Source organism: Somniosus microcephalus, chromosome 12 (genome assembly GCF_052327205.1).
Source record: "Somniosus microcephalus isolate GS21.2 chromosome 12, FLI_Smic_1.0, whole genome shotgun sequence".
NCBI classification, from domain to species: Eukaryota; Metazoa; Chordata; class Chondrichthyes; order Squaliformes; family Somniosidae; genus Somniosus; species Somniosus microcephalus.
In genome coordinates, this window is record NC_140998.1 from 25,553,408 (window position 1) to 25,579,303 (window position 25,896).

At 45.5% G+C, this 25,896-nt stretch overlaps 1 protein-coding gene across 2 annotated transcripts in view; it reads right to left on the bottom strand.

Moving 5' to 3' along the window:
- ak7b (adenylate kinase 7b) overlaps nucleotides 1-25,896 on the bottom strand; it is a 62,841-nt gene that overhangs the window by 24,556 nt on the left and 12,389 nt on the right. For both annotated transcript variants that reach the window (XM_086002669.1, XM_086002668.1), the window contains exons 4-7: nucleotides 17,069-17,163; nucleotides 9,538-9,648; nucleotides 8,383-8,466; nucleotides 7,328-7,416 (exon numbers count right to left, since the gene is read on the bottom strand). In XM_086002669.1, the coding sequence (XP_085858795.1) occupies nucleotides 7,328-7,416; nucleotides 8,383-8,466; nucleotides 9,538-9,648; nucleotides 17,069-17,163 (379 nt within the window). The remainder of the gene's footprint in view (nucleotides 1-7,327; nucleotides 7,417-8,382; nucleotides 8,467-9,537; nucleotides 9,649-17,068; nucleotides 17,164-25,896) is intronic.

Here is a 25,896-nt window from a genome sequence, read left to right on the forward strand (position 1 = left end):
AGCTCCGCAACATCGTTCAGGATCAGACCAGATATCTCCACGTGGTCTCCGCCCTCGAGAGCTCGACGGCGTCGAGAATCATCAGCCTGCTGGAGAGTCCTCCGACTGCTGACAAGTATGTCGCCATCAAGACACGATTGCTGCAGGTATTTGGGCTCACCAAAGCGGAGCGCGCTCGCCGTTTACTGGCTCTACCAGGGTTAGGAGACTCCAAACCCTCGGAAATGATGAGTCATATGCTGACTCTCCTGGGGTCCGAGCCCCAGTGCTTTCTGTTTCGTGAACTGTTCCTTATTCAACTTCCTGAGCAAGTACAGGCGTCCCTCGCCCGAGCAGAAACCGCAGACTGCGTCGCGCTCGCCGAAGAGGCGGATAAGATTTACGCGGTCCGGCAACAATACTGCGCTCTCGCGCAACGCCCCGCCACGAAGAGCCCAGCCCCGGCTCCGACAAAGGCGCCTCCGACGACCGGTTTCTGCTACTACCACACCCGTTTCGGCCCGAAGGCCCGCTGCTGCTGCTCACTGTGCAGTTTCGTTACCAGACCGTCGAATAGGCCGCCGCGAGTCAAGCACGCCGGTCCCGGTACTTCCCCCGTGGCCGCGATGGTGATCGGTGCTTCCGGGAATTTCGGAGTCGGTCCAACAGATTTGTCCGACCTCCTCAGCGATTGACTCTTTTCGTTAAAGACAATTCTGGGGGGCGTATGTGGCAAAACCACTAAGAGACTCTTACAGTGACTTACATAATTGTCTGTAACCAATGTTATTACCTCTAGCATTAATTGTCTGTAACCAATGTTATTACCTTTCAAGTTGGCTCTGGTTAAACAGAGCTAGATCGACAACATCGCGATCTGACGCGATGACGTCATCACGTGGGTCACGTGACGTCCCTTTTGGCGGAAAACGCGATGACGTCATGACGTCAGAGGTAGAGGGCGGGGCCAGCCAGTCCTCGTGTGGATTGAAAGAGAAAAGACCTGTTCTGAGCTTCTCCTGTAGTTTCTTGTTTTGTAAAGTTCTTAGACAATAAATTCAGTTTGTTAACTTCCAGTAAGTTATAGATTCTTTGTTAGGAGTGCAGAGACTCCTACAGTATCCCTATTCTCTGACCTGCATTCCCATTGAGCACAGCTCCCCACTGGGAGTGAGGAATCACCCCTTGCAACACTTATGCTTGTTTTAAAATGCTTATTTTCTTCCCGCCTCTCTTGTTGCTATTTAAACCAGCGGGAGTCTGCCTCAGATTGACAAGCAAGTACCAGATTGCAGTTTTCTTACCGTGACTCTGGAGTTTGGATCTCTATCAAGGTCTGCACAGTTATCTTTGGAACTAATAAAATAAATTGCAAAGGAAGTGTAAAGGAAATCAAGGGAAAAATGTACTTTATTATTTTTTAATTGTCAGCTTTACATATTAATTGACCACAACGCAATGCCATGATAAGAACTTTTCAGTAAACACAATATTGGGCTGGATTTTCATTGAGGAGGCGGGTAGGAGGCAGGACTACAACTTTCGGGGTTGTAGTCCCGCTTCCATCGAGTTGTAGCCAACCCACTCGATTTTGACTTGATTGACCTTGTTGAGCCCACCCACCCGGCAACAGGTGACGTCACAGATTGATATTTCATCTGTCAAGACCTTTTGACAGATGAAATATCAGCGTTCGACAGCTGTTTGAAGCTGTCAAACACTGACAATCTGTACTCCAATTCCTTCCTCTCAGGATGATTTAGAGATCTCTCCGGAACAGAAAGCTGAATGCTGCAACTTTTGACAGATCGCGGCCATTCTGCTTTCTGTGCCGGTGAGATGAGGGACTCCCGAGATCTGAAGGAAGGAAGGCTGTAAAGGTAAGTAAAACTTCTTTAAACACTTTAAACACACCAAACACACTTACCTCTGCACTCAGGCATCCATCACTCACCTGAACACCGGACATCTCGACCCCTCCAAGCCCTTCAGCCCGACGGCCCGCCTCGCTAACTTGGCGTGGTTTGGAGCCGTCGGGAATCCCACACTTCAAGAATGAAAATAGGGATTAGGCTAAAAACTGCCTGTTAACTACCTGTTAACAGGCAGTTAATTGGCACTAATCCCCTTCCCGCCTCGGGGAGGCGGGTCCCAGCGCGGGTCGGGTACCCGCCTCCTTTGAAACTGACATGGAGGCGGGTTGGGGATGGGATGGGTTCGTGCCAGCCCCCACCGATTTCAGGATTTTAACCCCCCACACGCCTCCAATCCCGCCTCCATGGGCTCAATGAAAATCCTGCCCAATGAATCAAAACATTGATTAACGAAGCGTTGTAAAAGGTAAGTTATCTCATTTTTGCCAAAACTGAATAAGAGTGTCCCAGAGCAGCTCCACTGATTACAATGGGAGCTATGATTTCGGACCAGATTGGGATTCGATTTGGCAAAACACCTTATTGGCTTGACATTGCAATCAATAGAACTTTCTGAAGCACAAAGGGGTCCTCTCTGTTAATGACATCACTGAATTGTGGTAAAGCTAAGCTTAAAACTGCGGATTAAAAAAAAAAGTACATTTCCGTTTAACTTCCTGTATACTTTATTTTTTTAGTTCTAACAACAACTGTTCATGGCGCAGTAGAGACCCAAACACTGGTGTCACTGAAACAATAGAAGACAAGGAAACCCAACAAGATGCAAAAGCAAAATACTGCGGATGCTGGAAATCTGAAATAAAAACAGAAAATGCTGGAAACACTCAGCAGGTCAGGCAGCATCTGTAGAGAGAGAAACAGGCTTGGGGAAGATATTTGACGTTCTTTAAAAAAATGTCAATTGATATTTTTACAACTGGTATCTTTCCCCCCCACCCCCCCGAACACAATGAAGTCATTTGAACAGAAAAGTATTCTCTCAGGCTCTCCTGATGGCTCAGCAACTTTATCCAATAAGTACCTGAGTCATTCAAGCCAGGAAGATCCCAGGTTCAATAACTTGTGTGTGAGCACAGTTAGCTCATCTCAGCTTTGGGCAATGGTAGGGGCGTCGCAGTTGGCATCAGCACCTGAGTTAACGAGGGCAAAATTGACCAGGGTCCCCTTCCTCATCATTGTCCAGCGAGTTCTGCTGGAAGTATAGGGTAGAAATTCACCTTGGACGAGTGCGATAACGGACGTCATCGCATTGGCTGCCTGTTATACGCCCCGCTTGAGATTCAGTTCTATTGAAGAAAATGGAACTGAATATCGAGCGGGAAGTGTAACGGGAGGCCGATATGATACCACCCGTTTTGCGATACCGCCTAAGCCCAGTTTCATCCCCATTGTGTCCAGACCTTGGCAACGACAAGGTCAGGCTGGGCTGTGACGTTGTTGTGATCCAATATCAACAACAACAATAACTTGTATTTATATAGCGCCTTTAACGTAGTAAAACATCCCAAGGCGCTGCACAGGAGTATTTTAAGACAAAAAATTTGATACCAATCCACAGAAGGATAAATTAGGGCAGGTGACCAAAACCTTGGTCAAAGAGGTTGGTTTTAAGGAGCATCTTAAAGGAGGAAAGAGAGGTAGCGAGGCAGACAGGTTTAGGCAGGGAATTCCAGAGCTTAGGGCCTGGCAACAGAAGGCATGGCCACCAATGGTTGAGCGATTATAACCAGGGATCCACAAGAGGGCAGAATTAGAGGAGCGCAGATATCTCGGGGAGGGGTTGTGGGGCTGAAGGAGATTACAGAGATAGGGAGGGGTGAGGCCATGGAGGGATTTGAAAACAAGGATGGGAATTTTGAAATCGAGGCGCTGCTTAAGCAGGAGCCAATGTAGGTCAGCGAGCACAGGGGTGATGGGTGAACGGGATTTGGTGCGAGTTAGGACACGGGCAGCTGAGTTTTGGATGACCTCAAATTTACATAGGGTGGAATGTGGGAGGCCAGCCAGGAGTGCGTTGGAATAGTCAAGTCTAGAGGTAACAAAGGCATGAATGAGGGTTTCAGCAGCAGATGAGCTGAGGCAAGAGCGGAGACGGGCGATGTTACGGCGGTGGAAGTAGGCGGTCTTTGTTATGCTGCGGATATGTGGTTGGAAGCTCATTCAGGGTCAAATATGACACCAAGGTTGCGAACAGTGTGGTTCAGCCTCAGACAGATGTTAGGGAGAGGGATGGAGTCAGTGGCTAGGGAACGGAGTTTGTGGCGGGGACTGAAAAAAATGGCTTCGGTTTTCGCAATATTTTATTGGAGAAAATTTTTGCTCATCCAGAACTATATGTCGGACAAGCAGTCTGACAATTTAGACACCGTGGAGGGGATGAGAAAAGTAGTAGTGAGGTAGAGTTGGGTGTCGTCCACGTACATGTGGAAACTGATGCTGTGTTCTCGGATGATGTCGCCAAGGGGCAACATGTAGATGAGAAATAGGAAGGGGCCAAGGATAGATCCTTGGGGGACACCAGAGGTAACGACGCGGGAGCGGGAAGAGAAGCCGTTGCAGGTGATTCTCTGGCTACGATTAGATAGATAAGAATGGATCCAGGTGAGTGCGGTCCCACCCAGCTGGACGATGGTGGAGAGGCGTTGGAGAAGGATGGAGTGGTCAACCGTGTCAAAGGCTGCAGACAAGTCAAGAAGGACGAGGAGGGATAGCTTACCTTTGTCACAGTCACAAAGGATGTCATTTGTTACTTTGAGGAGAGCCGTTTCGGTACTGTGGCAAGGGCGGAAACCTGATTGGAGGGATTCAAACATGGAATTGCGGGAAAGATGGGCACGGATTTGGGAGGCAACAACACGTTCAAGGACTTTGGAGAGGAAAGGGAGGTTGGAGATGGGGTGGTAGTTTGCAAGGGCGGAGGGATCAAGGTTTGTTTTTTTGAGGAGGGGTGATGATGGCAGATTTGAGGGAGAGGGGGACAGTACCTGAGGAGAGAGAGAACCGTTCACAATGTCAGCTAACATGGGAGCCAGAAAAGGAAGTTGGGTGGTCCGCAGTTTGGTGGGAATAGTCGAGGGAGCAGGAGGTGGATCTCATGGACAAGATGAGCGCAGAGAGGTCATGAAGGGAGAGCGGAGAGAAACTGGAGAAAGATGTGAGTTCAGGGCTGGGGCAGGGGGGAACCTTAGAGGAAGTTTGGCCCGGTGGGCTAGGGGAAGGAAGGGAAGTGGCAGAGGCAGCTGAACGGATGGTCTCAATCTTAGAGACAAAGAAGACCATGAGCTCCTCACATTTGTTATCAGGGGTGAGGGTGGAGGAGACAGGGGAGAGGGGTTTAAGAAGACGGTTAGCAGTAGAGAATAGGAGCCGGGGTTTATCTTTGCATTCCAGAATGATTCTGGAATAGTGAGCAGTTTTGGCAGACGAGAGCAGGGCCCGACAATGCTTTATGTGGTCCAGCCAGATCTGGCGGTGAATGGCTAAACCAGTTGTCCGCCATATCCATTCAAGTCTGCATCCCTTGGACTTAAGGGAGTGAAGATGAGAGCCATATAAGGGGTACGGCCAGGGTGAGAGAGGGTAATTGTTTTAGTAGGGACTAGGGCATCAAAGATAGTGGTGAGGGTGTGGTTGAGCAGATCGGTAGCTGCAGAAATGTCATGGTGAATGGAGGGCCAGAGGCTGGACAGTTGGGATTTCATAAGTGCAGTTGCAAGAGAGTTGGGAGTGAGTTTTTTCCAGGGGCGGACACAGAAGGAAGTAGGGTTGGGGGATGTGGGGGTGGGTGGAAGGGGGATGTGGGTGGAGAGCGATACAAGGAAATGGTCAGAGATGGCCTTATCTGCAATTGACACGATGGGAATAGTGAGGCCACGAGAGATGGCAAGGTCGTGGGGGTGGCCGTGAATATGGGTTGGGGAGTTTACATGGAGGGAGAGATTAAGGGAGGATAGGAGGCTAGTGAACTCAGAGGAGAGAGAGCATGATGAATTGAGATGGAGGTTGAAATCACCGAGGATGAGAAATCGTTCGGTGCAGAGGCTGAGGGAGGAGAACAGTGAAGATATCTCAGTAATAACATTTTTATGGTACTTGAGTGGGCGGTAGAGAACAAGAATTTTAAATGAGAGGTGAGAGGGGTGGAATAAGGTGAGATGCTCAAAGGAGGAGAAACTGCCAGAGGAATAGGGGGACAGACCAAGGTGTGATTTGGTGATGAGAGCCACACCACCACCACGGCGGTCTGAGCAGGGCAAGTGGTGGAAGGTATAGCCAGGTGGGGAGGCTTCATTTAAGGGTAAGATGTCATCACCCCTCAACCAAGTTTCTGTCAGGGCCATGATATTGATGCAGTCATCCACGATAAGCTCATGGATGGCAAGGGCCTTGTTCGCAAGTGAACAGACATTCTGGAGGGAGATGCGGAGAGGGTCGGTGATGGCTGCCCCACTGCCAGCATCCACAGGGTCAGCGCTGGGGGGTGGGGGATGAGTTGGATGGGGAGGAGATTGGCAAGATCTGCCCCCAGGGGGCGTGCTGGGCAGGAAGGTCGGCGAGAGAGTAGGATGGGACAGTTGCGATTGCTGCTCGTAAGGCGGCAGCGACGAGTGCCTCGATGGGCCCTTCGTAGGATGCCAAGAGAGGCACAGAGGGAAGCTGTGGGCTTATCTAAGAGGGAGTGAAGCCTGGGACGGCGGCAGGAGAGTAGGAAGGTCGAAGAGTAATGAAGGATTGGGGTAGGGATTTGGGAGGGCAGTGTATCCGAGAGAGGAGTGATGAAAGGAGGCATGACAAAACTCACTGTCAGGGTTCACACTGAATAACAGCACTTGGACAAAACACAGGAAGCCATCCAGTACTCATGTATCTGTTGCCCAGCAAGGAGTCGATACATTCTGCAGAAAAGGAGAGAAAATTGACAAGGAAAAAACGTACTCCTCATAGGCTTCTCTTCCATTTCAAGCAGAGCTTGTGTGTACTATATGATGGAATTAAACCAAAGGGAAAGTACAAGCAAGTCATGCAGTAAACTGGCCTAACCTCAATTACTGCCACATGAGGAATATATCCTTATTGTTTAATCACATCTTTGAAGAAATTGCCCATATAAGGCACTGCTTTCACCTCAGGTTGAGGAGAGCATAGAAGCCACAGCCAGTCCCATAGAGATCCTATGAGCCTGAAAGACTGGTCAAGCGCCAACAGGGATGCAAGACTGTCCTTAATTGTGATGGAGGTTAAATTAATACAGTATGGTTTGGTAACTGCAGAATTACATTGCTGAACTTAACAGAATTTTGTACTTGGGACAGTTTACTAAGCTGTACTTCCTGATAAGTTAAGCAAGGACTGCTACTGCTGATGTCTTTGTCTTGATAGTTAAGTTCTCCTGCTTTCTTTTGTTCTATACTTACGAAGCTAAGTCATTGACATGAATGGTTGGAACAACATTTTTTCCATCTCCAAAGCATGATGTTGCTGGATTCAGCCCAAGCCAGGCCTCCTGAACACAGAAAGAAACAGTCACATGAGGTTAGAATTGCATATACTGGGATACTGTATAAACCCCATGAGAATCATACCACTGCATTAAACACAACAATCACACATAAGGACATCAGTACTAGCGGACCAAGGCAACATCCACTTTTGACACACCTAGTGTAACAGAGGTGTGGAACTACGTAGTCACAGATAATGCAGTCCTGGTACACAGTAAAATAGGTTGAGTTTCAATATGGTTGCTGAGCAGGGACGATCCAATAAAAGCAGCAATTAAGGGAATAAAAGAGAGACTAAGAGGAAGAGACTCGAAAGGGGATGTGGTGAAAGGAATGAGGTTGCGATCTCTAGTAGCGCACTTGCCCATCTCCAAATTAACACAGGTACGGTAATGCTGTGTTTCTTTTCTAAAATAGAGAAGCCACAGTGAAGGGTTGAGGCCCACGAGACGGTTCATCGCCAACACGGAAAAGAGTAAAAGAGGTGCGCCAGGAAACCCTCATTTCGCCGATCTGATCGGGAGAACCCCCGAGAAAATTCCCTGTGATGAGGTCAGTCGGTACAACAAAAGTGAACAACTGCAACTGCAACATCAGAAAAGAAGACTGGCGGAAAGGAGGGTTCACGGAAGTTACAAAACACTTTTGGCAAAGCATCAGAAGGAACAACTAATGAAGACAGCAGTTAGAATCATACAATCTTTCAGCACAGAAGGAGGCCAGTCGACCCATCGTGCCTGTGCCGGCTCTTTGAAAGAGCTATTCAATTAGTCCCCACTCCCCCTGCTCTTTGCCCATAGCCCTGCAAATTTGATGCTTCTTTTCAATAAAGTAAAACAACAAACTCCTGGTGATAACTTTCGGAATATATTACCGTACAGAAAAGAACAGGTGCTGTGGATCGAGGTATGGATTGTGTGCACTCAAGACTGTCATGGTGAAAAATATAATCTTCCCATATTCTTTACCTTGAAAAGGTAGTGAAATATACTTTCGTCCATTCCATAAACAAGCCCAGAAGCAATAACGTATGTAGAAAACCTGCGCTTCTTCTAAAATAAAAAAGAGATGCAAAATATTTTCTTCACAAATAAAATGATCATTAGTAGCCAGACTCTGTCCTCACACTTGCGTCAACATGCATTCTTCCCTCCTCATCCATCCGCCATTCCCACACTACCATCAGCACCTATGTACTCTCCCTCTAATTTCTCTCTCCTGCAGGGAAGTGTCTGGCCTTCGCTTGGCACCTCACCAGGATTGCTGAGATCAATAATTAACCAGGTGGAGAAATCCCAGGCACGGACCTTGCCCTACAGTACCGCCCACCCCCACCCCAGAAAAAATTATATTGTTTTCATTAAATTATCTTTACATGATCAGTCTGCAAAGATTCATTTCTTCACTTGATGTTCTTACTGTCTACAGTAAATATGTAGGAGTACATAGGAACAGGAGTAGGCCATTCAGCCCCTCGAGCCTGTTCCGCCATTTAATTAGATCATGGCTGATCTGTATCTCAACTCCATTTACCTGCCTTGGCTCCGTAACCTTTAATACCATAACGTTGGACGCTTCCTCCTTACATCCTCTGAAAATAACATTTCTCAAAGCAGATTAAAAATTGAGTTAGTTGAAATGGAACTTGTTTTGGTCACTCATGGCTTGATACATATAATGAAATAGGATATTTATAGTCTTAGAAATTCATCCCAAATTTAGGACTCAACACCCAAAACAGTAAGATAAAATAGACCTTACATACAGTACAGTATATACAGTAGACCTACAGCACGGAAACAGGCCATTTGTCCCAACTGGTCTATGCCGCTGTTTATGCTCTACACGAACCTCCTTCCGCCCACCTTCATCTATCAACATATCCTTCTATTCCTTTCTCCTCCATGTGCTTATCTAGCTTCCCCTTAAATACATCGATGTTATTCACCTCAACCACGCCCTGTGGTAGTGCGTTCCACATTCTAACCACTCTTTGGGTAAAGAAGTTTCTCCTGAATTCACTACTGGATTTAGACTACACTGATGTACTACGTCAAGCCATTACAGCTGTACACAGAAAATTTACTTTTCTAAGATTCAAATTATCTTCTGTGGTTACATACAGTTTTCCCAAGTTTGATAACCAGTTTCTCAAGGTTGAGGTGGTCCTTAAAGTTTGGATGAGCCCTTCTTTTACGATAGTCATCTTCTGTTAAGGGAGTCTCTGGATCCTCCTTCAAAAAGGAAATTAGCAATCAACTTTATTTTCATGTGAATAAAACACATTAAAACAGCAGAAGTAAATTTTAAAAATATATTATTTTATGGTTTAACTTTTCTCAGTTTTATGTAGAATATATACAACAATGGGTGCCTGGAGAGACTACAAAGGGAGAGACTACAAAGCAGCAATTAAGGAATTCATATGATTTTTCTCTCCTCATTTCGCTTCTCTTGAAGGCGGCAACTCGTGACATGCATGCCTCCGCAGGTGCAGCAGCCCTCCATTACCTTGCCCAAGGGCCTAATCTTCATGTTTCAGCACAGCCAGTGAGAATGGTCAGCTATTCTACCATGAGTGGCATCACAGCTGAACCCAATCCTGCCCTCACCATAGTCTGGAGGTTTCCACTCAGTTCTGCCTCGTTTATATGGGCATAAATGAGGTGAACCCAATTGGAAAAGTGGAGAAGTGGTGGATTCCCAAAGGAGACTGGGACAGCAAACCCGATGGCATCATGAAGATACAGGAATACTTAACTAGCCATAATGTTGGACACTTCCTCAGAAAAACCCCAATCACAGTATGTCATGCTTTCAGTGGCACTGCATGAAAGAAGGCATGTCACAGTGATCGACATACAGCATAGCCTCATTGGTCGCGCCTGCAAAGATGTGGCCAACCATATCTGCAGCATTGCTGCATCTACCTTGCAACAATTGCAGGAAACTATCTTCACAGGGTCCACGTTGGCCAAAAAAAAAACATGCGCAGAGCTATGCCATCTGCTGCTCGGACACCTGCAGCTTTCATGCAGCATAGTAGCTGTTGGCTGAGGCTTCAAGCTTGTCTTCACCTCCTTACGGGACGGTGCCCTGGAGTGACAAAGAGGGCCACCCTCCGCGCAGCCATCTCATGCAGCACCATCTCTACTTCAGCAGTCATCAAACAAGGAGTTGGTTACTAGGCTGCACCATCGCTAGACTGTAGACTGATGCCATGACCTTGGGTTTCCTTTCCCTTCACGTTTGCCCGTTACTTCTTATTCTTCTCGCCCTTGAGCTTTGGCAAAGGCTCCTAATGTGTTGAGGTGTTTTTCTGGTCCTTTCCAAGCATTTCAGAATTTTTGTCACCCCATACTGCCATGTCCTTTTAATGGTCCCCAGTTTTTCAAATTTCACCAATGCACATTATGTGCTTGCTGCTCCCCTACAAATCTGCACCTGGATCTGAATTCAGAAAATTAGGTGCAAACAGCAAGCACACTTCCATTTGAATATGTCGGAGACCTTCTTCTCATCATTCAGGTCCAAACTGCGCCCATGTCAGGAAAATCTAGACCTAGGTGTCAACAAAAGTGCATTTTCCACCACGAGACGGCAATCAGTAGCAGGAACCTGATTTCCTTTACCTAATTCAGGGGCACTAAGGTCAAATGCAGCACCCCTATCGCCAACCTGGGTGATGCCAACTAACTCAGCAAAGATTCTCAAACTGGCTCAGTTCATTTACTGGGCAATGGTGTAATCCAATCAATAGTTTCAGGTTACCACATAGACTCCAAGAGATATGCTTGCGTACGTGCGTGCTTTATAACCAGCATCTGAACCCAAAGATTAGATTGCAGGCTAAAAGGCATGCCATTGCATCAATTATCTTTAGCAATTTATATATTTTTAAAGTCATGTGGGGAGTTTGCTCACCTTCGGATCCGGTTTTGAGTCAGCAGCTTCGGTCAATACACTCTATGGTGAGTGTGATGAAATAACTCTGTGTTCTGGCATTTGTATTGTTGTTGTTGTTGTACTTGTTAATGTCTGGAATGTTCTACCGGTGTAACCACTAATGCTCCTCCCTAGCCCCGCCCCTCTTTTGGAATGTTCTACCAAGGGCTGGGTCGGTGATGAATGATGGTTGCTGTAGTGTATGTACCTTTAAGAGGAACTATGTTTTTGAAGCCCCTGTATACTGTAGTACCAGTAGTGACCACTCGGGTATATAAGCCTGTGTAGCGTCTTGTGTAGTTAGTTCACCTCCAGACTTTGTTCAATAAACACTTGTTGAATCAACTCCTGCATCCCGTGTCTCCATTAACACACGGATCTAACAGTGGCGACGAGTTAGAAACGAACTTACCTGCAATTCGGCAGCACCTCAAGGGGATCGATTCCTCAGACGAAGGTCGAAGCCAGAAGCAAGAAAATAAATAAATAAATAAATAAATAACTCGAAGAAACTCGAAAACGAGGGCCAGGCTTGGTCTCCAGTCTGTGGTTTCCCCAGCTAAATGGGCTGATGGCAGGTAGTGCACTGATCCTTCCTGGGCTGCGGCGGGCTAGAGCTCGATCGGGTGGCTCTGCAACGGGGCCGGGCAGCGAGTCGGGAAGCAGAAGCAAAGAGAGAGAGAGGGTGGAGCACTCAGGGCGCATCTGGTGCTGCAAAGCAGGTCGGCGTTCGGACCGAGCAGAGGGAGAGGAAAGTCCCAGAGGGTCCGCTCCACGACGGGAACGGTTCTCCAAGTAACGGAGAAACTATTGAAGCGATATATAAAAAAAAAATAGAAATACCGCAAAAAACTGCAGGTCGCAACAGGAACCGCGGAGAACAGCGTTGGCAGCAGCGGCAGCGGCGGGAGGCGCCATCTCAACTCGGCGGGGAAGAAAGAAAAGCGCAGGAGGCGCCATTTTGATCCATCGGGGACGGAGGAAAAGCGCGGGAAGCGCCATTTTAGATTTTCAAGATGCCGAAGACTGGCAATATTACTGCTTTCGATAGTGATATAGAAGATTGGACCACATATGTGGCAAGAGTGGAGGTATATTGCACAGCGAATGAAGTAGCGGATGATAAAAAGGCATCGGTACTTCTAAATCTGATGGGCGCAAGGACATACGGGTTGTTACGAAACTTGATCACTCCAGCCAAGCCGATGGACAAGAATTTTAAGGAGATTGTTGATACCTTACAAGAGCACTTAAACCCAACACCGCTGCTGATAGCGGAACGATTCAAATTCTTCAGGAGGAATCAGCACAAGAATGAAAGTAACGCTGATTACCTCACCGAATTACGAAAGCTGTCAAAGCACTGCCAATTCGGGGCAGGACTGGCAGATTCTCTACGAGACAAATTCGTCTGCGGTCTCCTAAGCGAAGGAACACAGAAAAGACTACTTTCTGAGAAAGATTTGACACTGGACAAGGCTTTCAGTGTGGCTGTATCATACGAAGCAGCAGCAAGAGGAGCTGCAGAGATACAGCAAAAGCCACAGGACTTCGGCACCCATGAAATGATACGGGGTTTTGAGAGATGTTATCGCTGCGGCAGATCCACCCATGACCAGAAGGGCTGCTGGTTCAAGGACAAAGCATGCAGGCAATGCGGAAAGATGGGACACATTGCACGTGTATGCAGATCTGGAAAGAAATCCGCTGACAGTAAAAAGGTCAATAAGGAAAAGTACAGAAAGGTACAAATGATGACGGACAGTAGCTCCGAAGACCAGAAGCGCGATAGCGACTCCGGAAACAAGAGATGTCTCAAATTACATAATGTAATTGCCAAAGAAGATTACCAGACCATTTGGGTTACCCTCACGATAGCGGGGTCCCCAGTCAAAATGGAGCTAGATACAGGATCAGCTCTGACCGTCATGAGTTGACGGGATTACGAGCGGCTATTTCCGCATATACTTTTGAAAGACACATCCATTATCTTGAAGACATATACGGGGCAGAAAGTATACCCCAGAGGGAAAATAAGGGTGCCTGTTGTATACAACGGCAAGGAAATACAGAAGTTGTATTTATACGTTCTGCAAGATGGTGGTCCACCGTTGTTGGGACGTGAATGGATCAGAAAGATACGTTTAGACTGGCACTCCATTCAGGCACTGACGGTGACCAGTAAGAAAAAAAATGATGATGACGTCATACCTGGACGAGTAAAAGAAATCTTGGCTAACGCCAAAGAAGTGTTTCAACAGGAACTAGGAACCCTGAAAGGCACCACCACCTCAATAAAAGTGGAAGATGCGGCAATTCCCAAGTTTTTTAAGGCAAGGCCGGTGCCACACGCAATTCGTCCAGCCGTCGAGGCAGAGCTGGAGAATTTGGAAAAAGCAGGCAAGGTAGATTGGAGCGAATGGGCAACACCCATCGTCCCGGTCATGAAGAAAACGTTGAATAATGATAAATCTGAAGAACAGAGAAAAGTTTGCATCTGTGGGGACTTCAAGGTGACTGTAAACCCGGTTCTTCACACGGTACAGTATCCTCTTCCGAGGATAGAAGATATTTTCGCCTCACTATCCAGAGGGAAACGTTTCACCAAAATTGACTTAGCACAGGCATATCTACAGATGGAGGTTGAGGAGGCCTCTAAAAAGTATCTCACGATAAACACACACAAAGGTCTGTACCAGTACAATCGACTGGTTTTCGGAGTAGCATCCGCTCCAGCTATCTGGCAAAGAGCTATGGAGCAAGTCCTGCAAGGGATTCCGGGGACTCAATGCTACCTAGATGACATCCTTGTAACAGGAGAAAACGACAACGAGCACCTTGCCAACTTGGAGCAGGTGCTCACGAGGCTGAGAGAACGGGGCCTACGAGCAAATCGCCCCAAGTGCGAATTTTTCCAGAAACAAATATTATATTGTGGCCATGTCATTAACGAAGAAGGGTTGCATAAGTCACCTGAAAAAATTGAAGCGGTCGTAAAGGCCCCAGCGCCTGAAAATGTCTCACAATTAAGGTCGTTCCTGGGATTAGTAAATTACTATCATAAATTTTTACCAAACTTGTCGACGGTTCTGCACCCGCTTAATGCACTGCTACAAACGGGAGTAGTTTGGAAATGGAGCGAAGACTGTAAACGTGCCTTCCATAAATGCAAAGGCTTGATCACGTCCAGGGAAGTGTTGGCTCATTACAACCCATCACTGCCAATCAGATTGGCGTGCGATGCATCCCCTTACGGCGTGGGAGCGGTATTATCGCATAGATTCCCTGATGGCTCGGAGCGGCCGATAGCTTTTGCGTCACGCTCATTGAACTCAGCTGAGCGTAACTATGCCCAGATCGACAGTGAGGCACTCAGCCTGGTGTGGGGGGTGAAGAAATTCAACCATTACCTACACGGACAAAAATTTACCTTGTTGACTGACCATCAACCCCTCGTCTCCATATTCAACCCTAAAAAGGGCATTCCCATTATGACAGCACAAAGGCTACAGAGGTGGTCCCTTTTCCTAGGGGCACACCAATATGACATAGAATACAAAGGAACAAAACAGCATGGGAATGCTGACGGGTTATCGCGCCTACCGTTGCCAACGGTGGAAGAGGCGCCTACAGTGGACCCAGTGGAGATGTTCCACTCGACCATAGTGGAATGTCTACCGGTGACAAATTCTACCATTGAAAAGGAAACCCGAAATGACCCGACTCTCTCACGAGTCTACGATTTAACGGTGAAGGGATGGCCAGCACATGGCGAACCACTGTTGCCAGCATTCTCGCAAAGAAGAGAACAGCTGTCAGTGTGCCGAGGAACCTTGATGTGTGGATCCAGAGTGGTGATTCCACCCAAACTCAAGGATAGAGTGCTAAAGGAGCTTCACGAGGGGCATCTGGGTGGAGTAAAAATGAAGAACTTAGCCAGAGCATTTGTGTGGTGGCCAGGTATTGATGGAGACATCGAAGAAATGACCAAGAGCTGCCTAGGATGCCAGAAGGTCCAAAACGCTCCACCACAAGCCCCTCTACATCTATGGAAGTGGCCCTCATCTCCATGGCAAAGGGTACATATCGACTTTGCTGGTCCATTTATGGACTCAATGTTCTTAATCGCGGTGGATGCACACTCCAAGTGGCCGGAGGTAATAAAGATGTCCTCCACCACCACGGGAAAAACCATCACAGTATTAAGGACCATATTCGCCAGGAATGGGCTGCCTGAACAGATCTGTTCTGATAATGGACCGCAATTTGTATCCGAAGAATTCAGGAAGTTCTTAAAAAACAATGGGGTTAAGCACTACACGTCCGCCCCATACCATCCCGCCACCAATGGATTGGCTGAAAGGTTTGTCCAGACCTTCAAGAAGGCCATAAAGGCCATGGGTAATGAAGACATAAATCTACAACATAAGGTAGATAACTTCTTGTTTGCGTACAGGAATGCAACACATGTGGTTACAAACCAAATCCCCGCCATGATGTTTTTCAATAGAAGACTAAGATGCCGGCTGGATTTGGTCAAGCCAAACGTCAGAAGGGACATAGAGAACCGGCAATTTCAAAGCATGAATGAAAGGCCAACTAGAACCTTCCAGATAGGTCAACCAGTTTTGGCCCGGGACTACCGTACTGAGAAATGGCAGCCTGGAACTATTTGCACACGACTAGGGCTGCTGATGTATACCGTGGACATTGGAGAAAGCATAATAAGGCACCATGCTGACCAGATCATAGAGTCATCCGAAAAAGGACAACCTACACCACAACTCTATACGCCTAGTGATGAAGCAGAGATACCCATAGTATCTACCTCCAATTCGGTGATACTGGAACCAGATGAACCCGACACTGGCATTGAAGCCGAATCGACCTTGCCAAAAGAACCTACTACACCACCGAAACCTACTACACCACCGAGGCATTATCCGGACCAAGTCAGGAAGCCTCCAGAGAGACTGAATTTGTAATTGATTAACTTCAGCAAATGTGTAGATTATTGTTCTTGTAAAAATGTTATTTAATGATTACTTAAAATGTTATGTACTATTTATCTAAAAGGGGAGGAATTGTAGTGTATGTACCTTTAAGAGGAACTATGTTTTTGAAGCCCCTGTATACTGTAGTGCCAGTAGTGACCACTCGGGTATATAAGCCTGTGTAGCGTCTTGTGTAGTTGGTTCACCTCCAGACTTTGTTCAGTAAACACTTGTTAAATCAACTCCTGCATTCCGTGTCTCCATTAACACATGGATCTAACAGTTGCCCTGTGTTAACTTGATGCCATGTTCTTACTTAATAAAAGCCTTTAGTTTTAAGCTTTAACCTCATGGATTCAGGCAGTTATTTGGCACATCAGTGAGGTTCATGCACAATGATGATGTTAATGCAGGAGTAATAAATGTGGTATCACTATGTTTATTGAGAAATAATTTGCACTTTAAACTGTAAATCCTGTAATTGTGCACGGTTTGTTCAGTCACTCTGTACATCCACAAAATCTTCAGTAGGTACAGGTTAACTCATAAACCACCCATGATCACTGGGTTTTGAGACTGAATGTCAGCTCTATCTTAAGTGTCATGTAAACTCAATAAACACTTAACTTTGTACCATGCTTAAAGCCAGCTACCATTCAATTTGACTCTTTAATGATTAAATGGCAACAGCCAAAACACTTTGAATTTTCCTTACAGGGTCAGCAGGTTTGGTGAGGGACCACGTCATTATTGTTGACAACAGAATGAATATCTTTGCGCTCTCGAAACTTTCTAATTCTGAATGTAGCGCTGCAAATAAAAAAAGGAGAAAAAAAATAAACATTACCCTTTAGCGTTCTTTCATTGTTTACTTATCTGGTCCAGAATAAGCCAAGGAAATGTACAACATTTATACACGGTTGATTTTTTAAAATATACTTGCATTCCCCTGGGTTTGGGACGTGACTCATAACTTGGTCAGTTCTCCCCTTTTGTGCCATACTTCTAGGTAAGTTTGAATGACAAATGCTCCAGTAGGTTCACCGTATTTGTCACTCCTTGGGAAATGGGGTCAGGCTGCAGTTGGATGGCAATATTCAACTGCACTTCACATACAAAATGCCTACCTACTTATAATTAACATTACATAGAATGTACAGCACAGAAACAGGCCATTTGGCCCATCTGGTCCATGCCAGTGTTTATGCTCTACACAAACCTCCTCCCGCCCTACTTCATCTAACCCTATCAGCATTCTCTCTCAAATGCATCTATGCTATTCACCTCAACTACTCCTTGTGGTAGCAAGTTCCACATTCTAACCACTCTCTGAAGAAGTTTCTCCTAAATTCCTTATTGGATTTATTAGTAACTATCTTACATTTATGACCCCCTAGCACGAATCAAAAGAGGATGTGAGTGGAGGATAAGAGGGGAATTGGATAAATACTTGAAGGAGAAAAAATTGCAGGGCTATGGGAAAAGAGTGGGCGCAGACTTGATGGGCCGAATGGACTCCTTCTGTGCTGTATTATTCTATATGATTCTAGATGACAACGAGAAAAGGAGGGAAGGGAAGGGTGGAGTCGATGAAGATAGCAAAGGGCAGGAGAGAAGAGGGAGGGAGGGAAGGAGGAGAGGGAAGAAGAGAAGGGGAGGGAAGAAGAGGAAGAATGAGAGGGAAGGGAAGCGAGGGGGGTAGGAGGAAAGGGGGAGGAGGGGAAGAGGGAGAGGAGAGACAGAAGATGAAGGGTAAGGAGGAGGGGAGTGGAGAGGTGGGTAGAGGGATGGGAGGAGAAAGGGAGAGGAATGGGAGGAGAAAAGGGACAGGGGTGGGAGGAGAAAAGAGGGAGGAAAGGAAGGGGGAAGCTACGGCCAAAAAGGGAGATTCCTTTTATTTCACTAAGTATCTGATTTTTGAATTGGTTTCTGAGGTTCTGCGGTTTGCTGTTTCTCTCATGGTTTCCTGTGTTTCTTACATTTCTTTTTGAAAAAATGTTTTTTTCCCTGCCATGTTGATCCATAAGTGAGTTGCTATTATTTTTGTTAGGTGGCCCTGCACTTAACAGGAAGTCCTGTAACGTTATGCTCACAGCACAACCTACAGATGCAATACCTTTGGACTGTTGAGACCACTCAACTTTTAAAATATATAATACATATCATACACATATATAAATAATCACCTGAACGTGAAACATTTTGAACTTCAACTCAACAAGATCCCCGAGATTCCCTAAAATGTCATATTAAAATTCAATAAAGTAGGGTAGATTTTCCTATCAGGTTCACCCTATGTAAATCAAGCAAACCTGATCAGAAAAGTAGCCAGAGATCAATTATATTGGATCTCTTCCCACTTTGTGCATTTACGGAAGATGATAAAACAGGGGGCAGGAAATGCCCACCTTAAACAGCGCAAGCTTCACTTAAATAATAAAACAGCCTGAAGAAATATCACAATTCTGCCGAATAAAAATGTATTCCAAGATGATTTTTAAAGTTAATTATAAGCAGGTAGGCACACCTCACTTTGGCAGATGTTCAGTGCATGCAAAGCCTCCGATTCCCAAGAGAGGCTGCGACAGCAGACTCAATAACAAAAATATGACGTGAACACCTGGCTAATTGTTGCACTGTGAGCATCCCAATCACAGTCGGTCATGCTTTCAATGGTGCTGCGTGAAAGAAGGCCTGTCACCCAACACAACCTCACTGCCCACATCCACCAAGATATCACCAACTATATCTGCAGGCATTGACGCACCCGCTTAGCAACAACCATGAAAAACTGTCTTCACAGGGTCCTGGCCAGCAGAGAGCCAGATGCAGAGCTCTTCTACCTGGTGCTAGGACACCTGCAGCTAACATGCACTGCAGCCAGTGACAGTACCAGTCAGGTGAGGCCTCCAACCTGCATCCATCTCCTTCCAAGCATGCTGCAATGCTGAACTATGAGGTTGGTAGCATGGTGCAGCAAATAGGGTCACCCTCTCCACTCTTACCTCACACAGCACAAATTCCACTTCACAGTTATCAAACAGCTGATTGGGGTCTGGGCTGCACCATCACTTGCCTGCAGACTGATGCATGGCCTCACCCCTCCTTATCTTTATAACCTCCTCCAGCCCTACAACCCTCCGAGATCTCTGCGCGCCAACAATTCCGGCCTTTTGCCCATCCCCTATTTTAATCACCCCACCATTGGCAGCTATGCCTTCAGCTGCCTAGACCTTAAGCTCTGGAATTCCCTCTATAAACCTCTCTGCCTCTCTACCTCTCTTTCCTCCTTTAAGACGCTCCAAAAAACCTACCTCTTTGACTAAGCTTTTGGTCCTCTTTCTTAATATCCCCTTATGTGGCTCGGTGTCAAATTTTATTTGGTAACGCTCTTGTGAAGCACCATGGGACGTTTCACTGCATTAAAGACGCTATATAAATGCAAGTTGTTGTTGTTGATGATGCCCGCACACTGCATTTCCTTTCAGTTTTGTCTGTTACTTCTTAGCCCTCTCCCCATTCAGCTTTTGTCAAACATTAGAAATGGATTGAGATAGTGAGGCTCTCCCAAGGCTGCAAGAATTTTGACCCCCTATTCCGCCACTTCATCATTAATTGTCTGCATCTCTTTAAATTTCACCTACACTGCATCCTTCTGCTTCCGCCACTAAATGTGCCTTCTGCACACATTCAATTCTGCACCTGGCGCTATGCATAATTGTGAAAATGAGGTGACCAAGGGATCGCACACCACATTGGCTGAGCTCTGCATCTGTTTCTAAGCACTTCAGAATAAACTTCACCTGGTATCAGAAAATCTACCCTGGTATCTTTAAGGCCACATTTATTAGTGCCATGAATGAGGTCACTAGTCCGCGCACTGAACATGATTGGCACGTCAACGATTTACCTAGTCATATCTAGGAAGTGCCTCTCCCTGTCTTCGGAATATGTGTTGTTCAGGGGCTGGAATAGTGGCCTTTAAAGCTACATAGGATTACATACAACATCCAGCACAGAAACAGGCCGTTCGGCCCAACTAGTCCATGCCGGCGTTTATGCTCCACTCGAGTCTCCTCCCATCCTTCCTCATCTAACTCTACTAGCATAACCCTCCATTCCCTTCTGCCTCATATACTTACCTAGCCTCCCCTTAAATGCATCTATACTATTCGCCTCAACCACTCCCTGTGGTAGTGAGTTCCACATTCTCACCACTCTCTGGGTAAAGAAGTTTCTTCTGAATTCCCTTTTTGATTTCTTGGTGACTATCTTATAGCGATGGTCTCTAGGTTTGCTCTTCTCCACAAGTGGAAACTCTCTCTCTGTATCTACACTAGCAAAACCTTTCATAATTTTAAAGAGTAGGTCACCCCTCAGCCTTCAAGGGAAAAGAGACCCAGGCTGTTCATCCTCCTGATCGGCATAACCTCGCAGTTCCGGTATCATCCTTGTAAATCTTTTTTTCACCCGCTCCAGTGCCTCTCTATCCTTTTTATAATATGGTGACCAGAATTGTACACAGTACTGCAAGTGTGGTCTGACCAAGGTTCGATACAAGTTTAGCATAACTTCTCTACTTTTCAATTCTATCCCTCTAGAAATAAACCCTAGCGCTTGGTTTGCTTTGTTATGGCCTTATTGACCTGCGTCACAACTTTCAGTGATTTGTGTATTTGTACTCCCAAATTTTTCGCTCCTCTACTCCATTTAGATTCTTATTTTCCAAGTACAGGAAACTTTCGATTTACCGGCACCTAAATAACCGGAAATCTCGGTTAACCGGCAAAATTCAGGAGTAGGTTCTTGCCTTCCTCCATCTGTTGCTGTGCAAGGGTGTGGCTGCAGCTGTTGCTAAGCTACAGAGACGCTTGGAACTTGTGGCCATTGTTCTGCACTTGTTGCTAAGCAACAGGGTTTGTTGCTTTATACCGAGCTGTCAGGTCTCCGTATCTTTTACTATAGCTTTCGGTTATCCGGAATTTTTGATGAACAGGCACCACGTCAGTCCCGTATAAAAAAAAGTTTCCTGTAATATGCAACCTCCTTATTTTTCTTACCAAAACGTAATGCCTCACACTTATTTGCCAATTATATGCCCATTCTGCAAGTTTATTAATGTCTTCTTGTAATTTGTTGCAGTCCTCCTCAGTGATGACTATCCCTCCCCAATTTGGCGTCGTCCGCAAATTTAGAAATTGTGTTTTTGATTCCAAAGTCTAAATCGTTTATATAAATTGTGAACAACCGCGGTCCCAGCACTGATCCTTGTAGGACACCACCTCTCACCTTCTGCCACTCTGAATAGCTACCCTTTAGAAAGAAGAAAGACTTGCATTTATATAGCGCCTTTCACGACCACCGGACGTCTCAAAGTGCTTTACAGCCAATGAAGAACTTTTTGAAGTGGAGTCACCATTGTAATGTGAGAAACGCGGCAGCCAATTTGCGCACAGCAAACTCCCACAATGTGATAATGACCAGATAATCTGTTTTTGTTATGTTGGTTGAGGGATAAATATTGGCCAGGACACCAGGGATAACTCCCCTGCTCTTCTTCGAAATAGTGCCATGGGATCTTTTACATCCACCTGAGAGAGCAGACGGGGCCTCGGTTTAACGTCTCATCCAAAAGAAGACACCTCCAACAGTGCAGCACTCCCTCAGCACTGCACTGGGAGTGTCAGCCTAGCTTTATGTGGTCAAGTTCCTGGAGTGGGACTTGAACCCACAACCTTCAGACTCAGAGGCAAGTGTGCTACCAACTGAGCCACAGCTCTCCTACCCCTCTCACTTACCCCTACTCTCTGCTTTCTGTCTTGCAGCCAGCTAGCTATATATTCTGTTACTTCTCCCCTGACTCCGCATGCCCTGACCTTATTCATTGGTCTATTATGTCGCACGCTCTGACCTTATTTTCAACTGACAAAAACCTTTGTTAATAAAAGTTTCTCCTGCAGCTGGGAGCTGGAAGGCATAAGGTAAAAGATCACATTTTAAGCTCAAAACAAGTAGCAAAAATAGGTTTAAATGGGTAGGATAATGTATGAATATAATGGTCAGAGAGTGAGAAGAAGGAAGAAGAGACAATAGGAGGAGAAAAGGAAGAAGAGAGAGCACAGGTAGAGTGTTTAATGAATTATGAGAATAAACTGGCAAGAAATATTAAAACAGATAGTAAGAGCTTCTACAGGTATATAAGAGTAGCTAAAGTAAACGTTGGTCCCTTAGAGGATGAGACTGGGGAATTAATAATGGGGAATGGGGAAATGGCAGAGACTCTGAACAAATATTTTGTATCTGTCTTCACGGTAGAAGACACTAACAACATCCCAATAATGGATAATCAAGGGGACGCAGGGAAGGGGGAACTAAAGACAATCACTATCACTAAGGAAATAGTACTTGGTAAAATAATGGGACTAAAAGACGACAAGTCCCCTGGACCAGATGGCCTGCATCCCAGGGTCTTAAAAGAAGTGGCTGTACAGATAGTGGATGCAATGGTTGCAATATACCAAAATTCCCTGGACTCTGGAGAGATCCCAGTGGATTGGAAAACTGCAAATGTAACACCTCTACTTAAGAAAGGAGGGAGACAGAAAGCAGGAAACTATAGGCCAGTTAGCCTAACATCTGTCGTTGGGAAAATGCTGGAGCCCTTCATTAAGGAAGCAGTAGCAGGGCATTTGGAAAATCATAATGCAGTCAAGCAGAGTCAGCACGGTTTTATGAAAGGGAAATCATGTTTAACAAATTTTCTGGAGTTCTTTGAGGATGTAACGAGCAGGGTGGACAAAGGTGAACCAGTGGATGTGGTGTATTTGGATTTCCAGAAGGCATTCGATAAGATGCCACATAAAAGGTTACTGCATAAGATAAGAGCTCACGGAGTTGGGGGGTAATATATTAGCATAGATAGAGAATTGGCGAACTAACAGAAAGCAGAGAGTCGGGATAAATGGGTCATTTTCCGGTTGGCAAACGGTAACTAATGGGGTGCCACAGGGATCAGTGCTGGGGCTTCAACTATTTACAATCTACATTAATGACTTGGATGAAGGGACCGAGTGTAATGTAGCCAAGTTTGCGGATGATACAAAGATGGGTGGGAAAGCAAGTTGTGCAGAGGACTCAAAGAATCTGCAAAGGGATATAGACAGGCTAAGTGAGTGGGCAAACGTTTGGCAGATGGAGTATAATGTGGGAAAATGTGAGGTTATCCACTTTGGCAGGAAAAATAAAAAAGCAAATTATTATTTAAATGGAGAGAGATTACAAAATGCTACAGTTCAGAGGGACCTGGGGGTCCTTTTGCATGAAACACAAAACGTTAGCATGCAGATACAGCAAGTAATCAAAAAGGCAAATGAATGTTGGCTTTTATTTCAAGGGGGTTGGAGTATAAAAGCAGGGAAGTCCTACTACAACTGTACAGGGTATTGGTGAGACCACACCTGGAGTACTGCGTACAGTTTTGGTCTCCTTATTTAAGGAAGGATATACTTGCATTGGAGGCAGTTCAGAGACGATTCACTAGGTTAATTCCAGAGATGAGGGGGTTGACTTATGAAGAAAGGTTGAGCAGGCTGGGCCTACACTCATTGGAATTTAGAAGAATGAGAGGTGATCTTATTGAAACATATAAGATACTGAGGGGGCTCGACAAGGTAGATGCAGAGAGGATGTCTCCCCTCATGGGGAAATCTAGAACTCGGGGGCACAGTTTCAGAATAAAGGATCGCCCTTTTAGAACTGAAATGAGGAGGAATTTCTTCTCTCGGAGGGTCGTAAATCTGTGGAATTCTCTGCCCCAGAGAGCCGTGGAGGCTGGGTCATTAAATACATTGAAGTTGGAGATAGACAGATTTTTGCAAGATAAGGGAGTGAAGGGTTATGGGGAGCGGGCGGGGAAGTGGCTTTGAGCCCAAGATCAGCCATGATCTTATTGAATGGCGGAGCAGGCTCGAGGGGCCAAGTGGCCTATTCCTGCTCCTACTTCTTATGTTCTTATGCTTGAATTTTTATTTTTATGTAAATTTGTGATGTTGGTGTTTATTCAGTAGGTTAGGATTAATATTCTAGTAATAAACCTATTGAAGATGTTTCCCTGAATTGCCGGCAGTCTACGGGTTAATGATAGAACTGTTTCTTACATTCTACCATGGACAATTCTACACAATAAAAAAATTCCAAATTAAAATCATTTTGTTTTAAGTTCCTACTGCGTTAAAAAAAAGTTAAAGGACTAAGTGCAGATTAATACTTCTGCTGTCAATGCTATTTCAAGAGGAATGCAAGTTACCCCGGATACTGATAAAGGGATAGGGACGCATACAAACCACAAGTAAAGCGAAAGGTGCTGAAGATGATGTACCAGATCGATGCCATTTCTTACACTTTAACTTAAACACCGCTGTAATGTGTATTTTATCAGAGTCCCCTGCAGCTCAAACCCCACGGATAAGAGATAAGTTGCATATCTCAGCATTATGATTGTCCACCTGTGTGTCTCAGCTTTCTATGGAGAAGAAAACTCAGAATGGTCTCCGCTCTATATTAGTAGGCAAAAGTACAAGTCCCCTGTTACAGTTTTAATGAAATTCAGCACACCACTTCTTTAACAAATCAAATCTTTGCAACTTCTCTGACAGGTAATTAAGGCAAGGATTTTTTTTTGTTCATGATGGAAATGTTATCATAGAGTTATAACGGCACTGAAGGAGGCCATTCGGCCCATCGAGTCCGTGCCAGCTCTCTGTAGAGCAATCCGGTCAGTCCCATTCCCCCGCTCTATCCCCGTAGCCCTGCAAGCTTATTTCCCACAAGTGCCTATCCAGTCTCCCCTTGAAAACATTGGGCCAGAAATTCCAGGCCAGAAGCGTGAGTACGGTCGGCTTACTCACGCTTCTGGCCGTTGGAAATGCCGGCGTTCAGCATGAACAGCGCATGCGGGGAACGCCGGCATTTCCAGACCTCGAGCGCGTGCGACTGCACAGGCAGCGCTTGCGCAGTGAACTTCGTGGATTTCATTCATGAAATCCGTGAGGGTAAGTCGTTAGAAGTTACACGTGAAAAAAGCAAGTGTAAAGTTGTTCATTGGCTGCGGAGGAAGATATATTTTATCGTGGAGCTTTTGAAATGCAATATTTTTGTTTGGGAAAGAGAGGGAAGTTATTTTAAGAAATTTTAAGTAAGTTTTAAAGTTAAAATTTTTTTTTTTTTTTTTAAAAAGGGTTTTCAGAACGGTAGGTAGAAGGAGCAATTGTGGCTGTGTGAATGGAATGTGAGAATGAGTTATGTATGTATGTCCACATATTTTCCTTTACGTATATGTATGTATGTTTTATATTCCTTTACTAATGTGTATGAATGTATGTTTTTAATTATGATTTTCCAATAAGTTACTTTCTCTGAAAGTCATAATTAAATAATACATTCATACACATAAATAAAGGAATATATACATAACACGCAAAGGAATATATACAGACATACATACTTTCAGAAGCTGCACGATAAGAAATATCTTCCTCCTTAGCC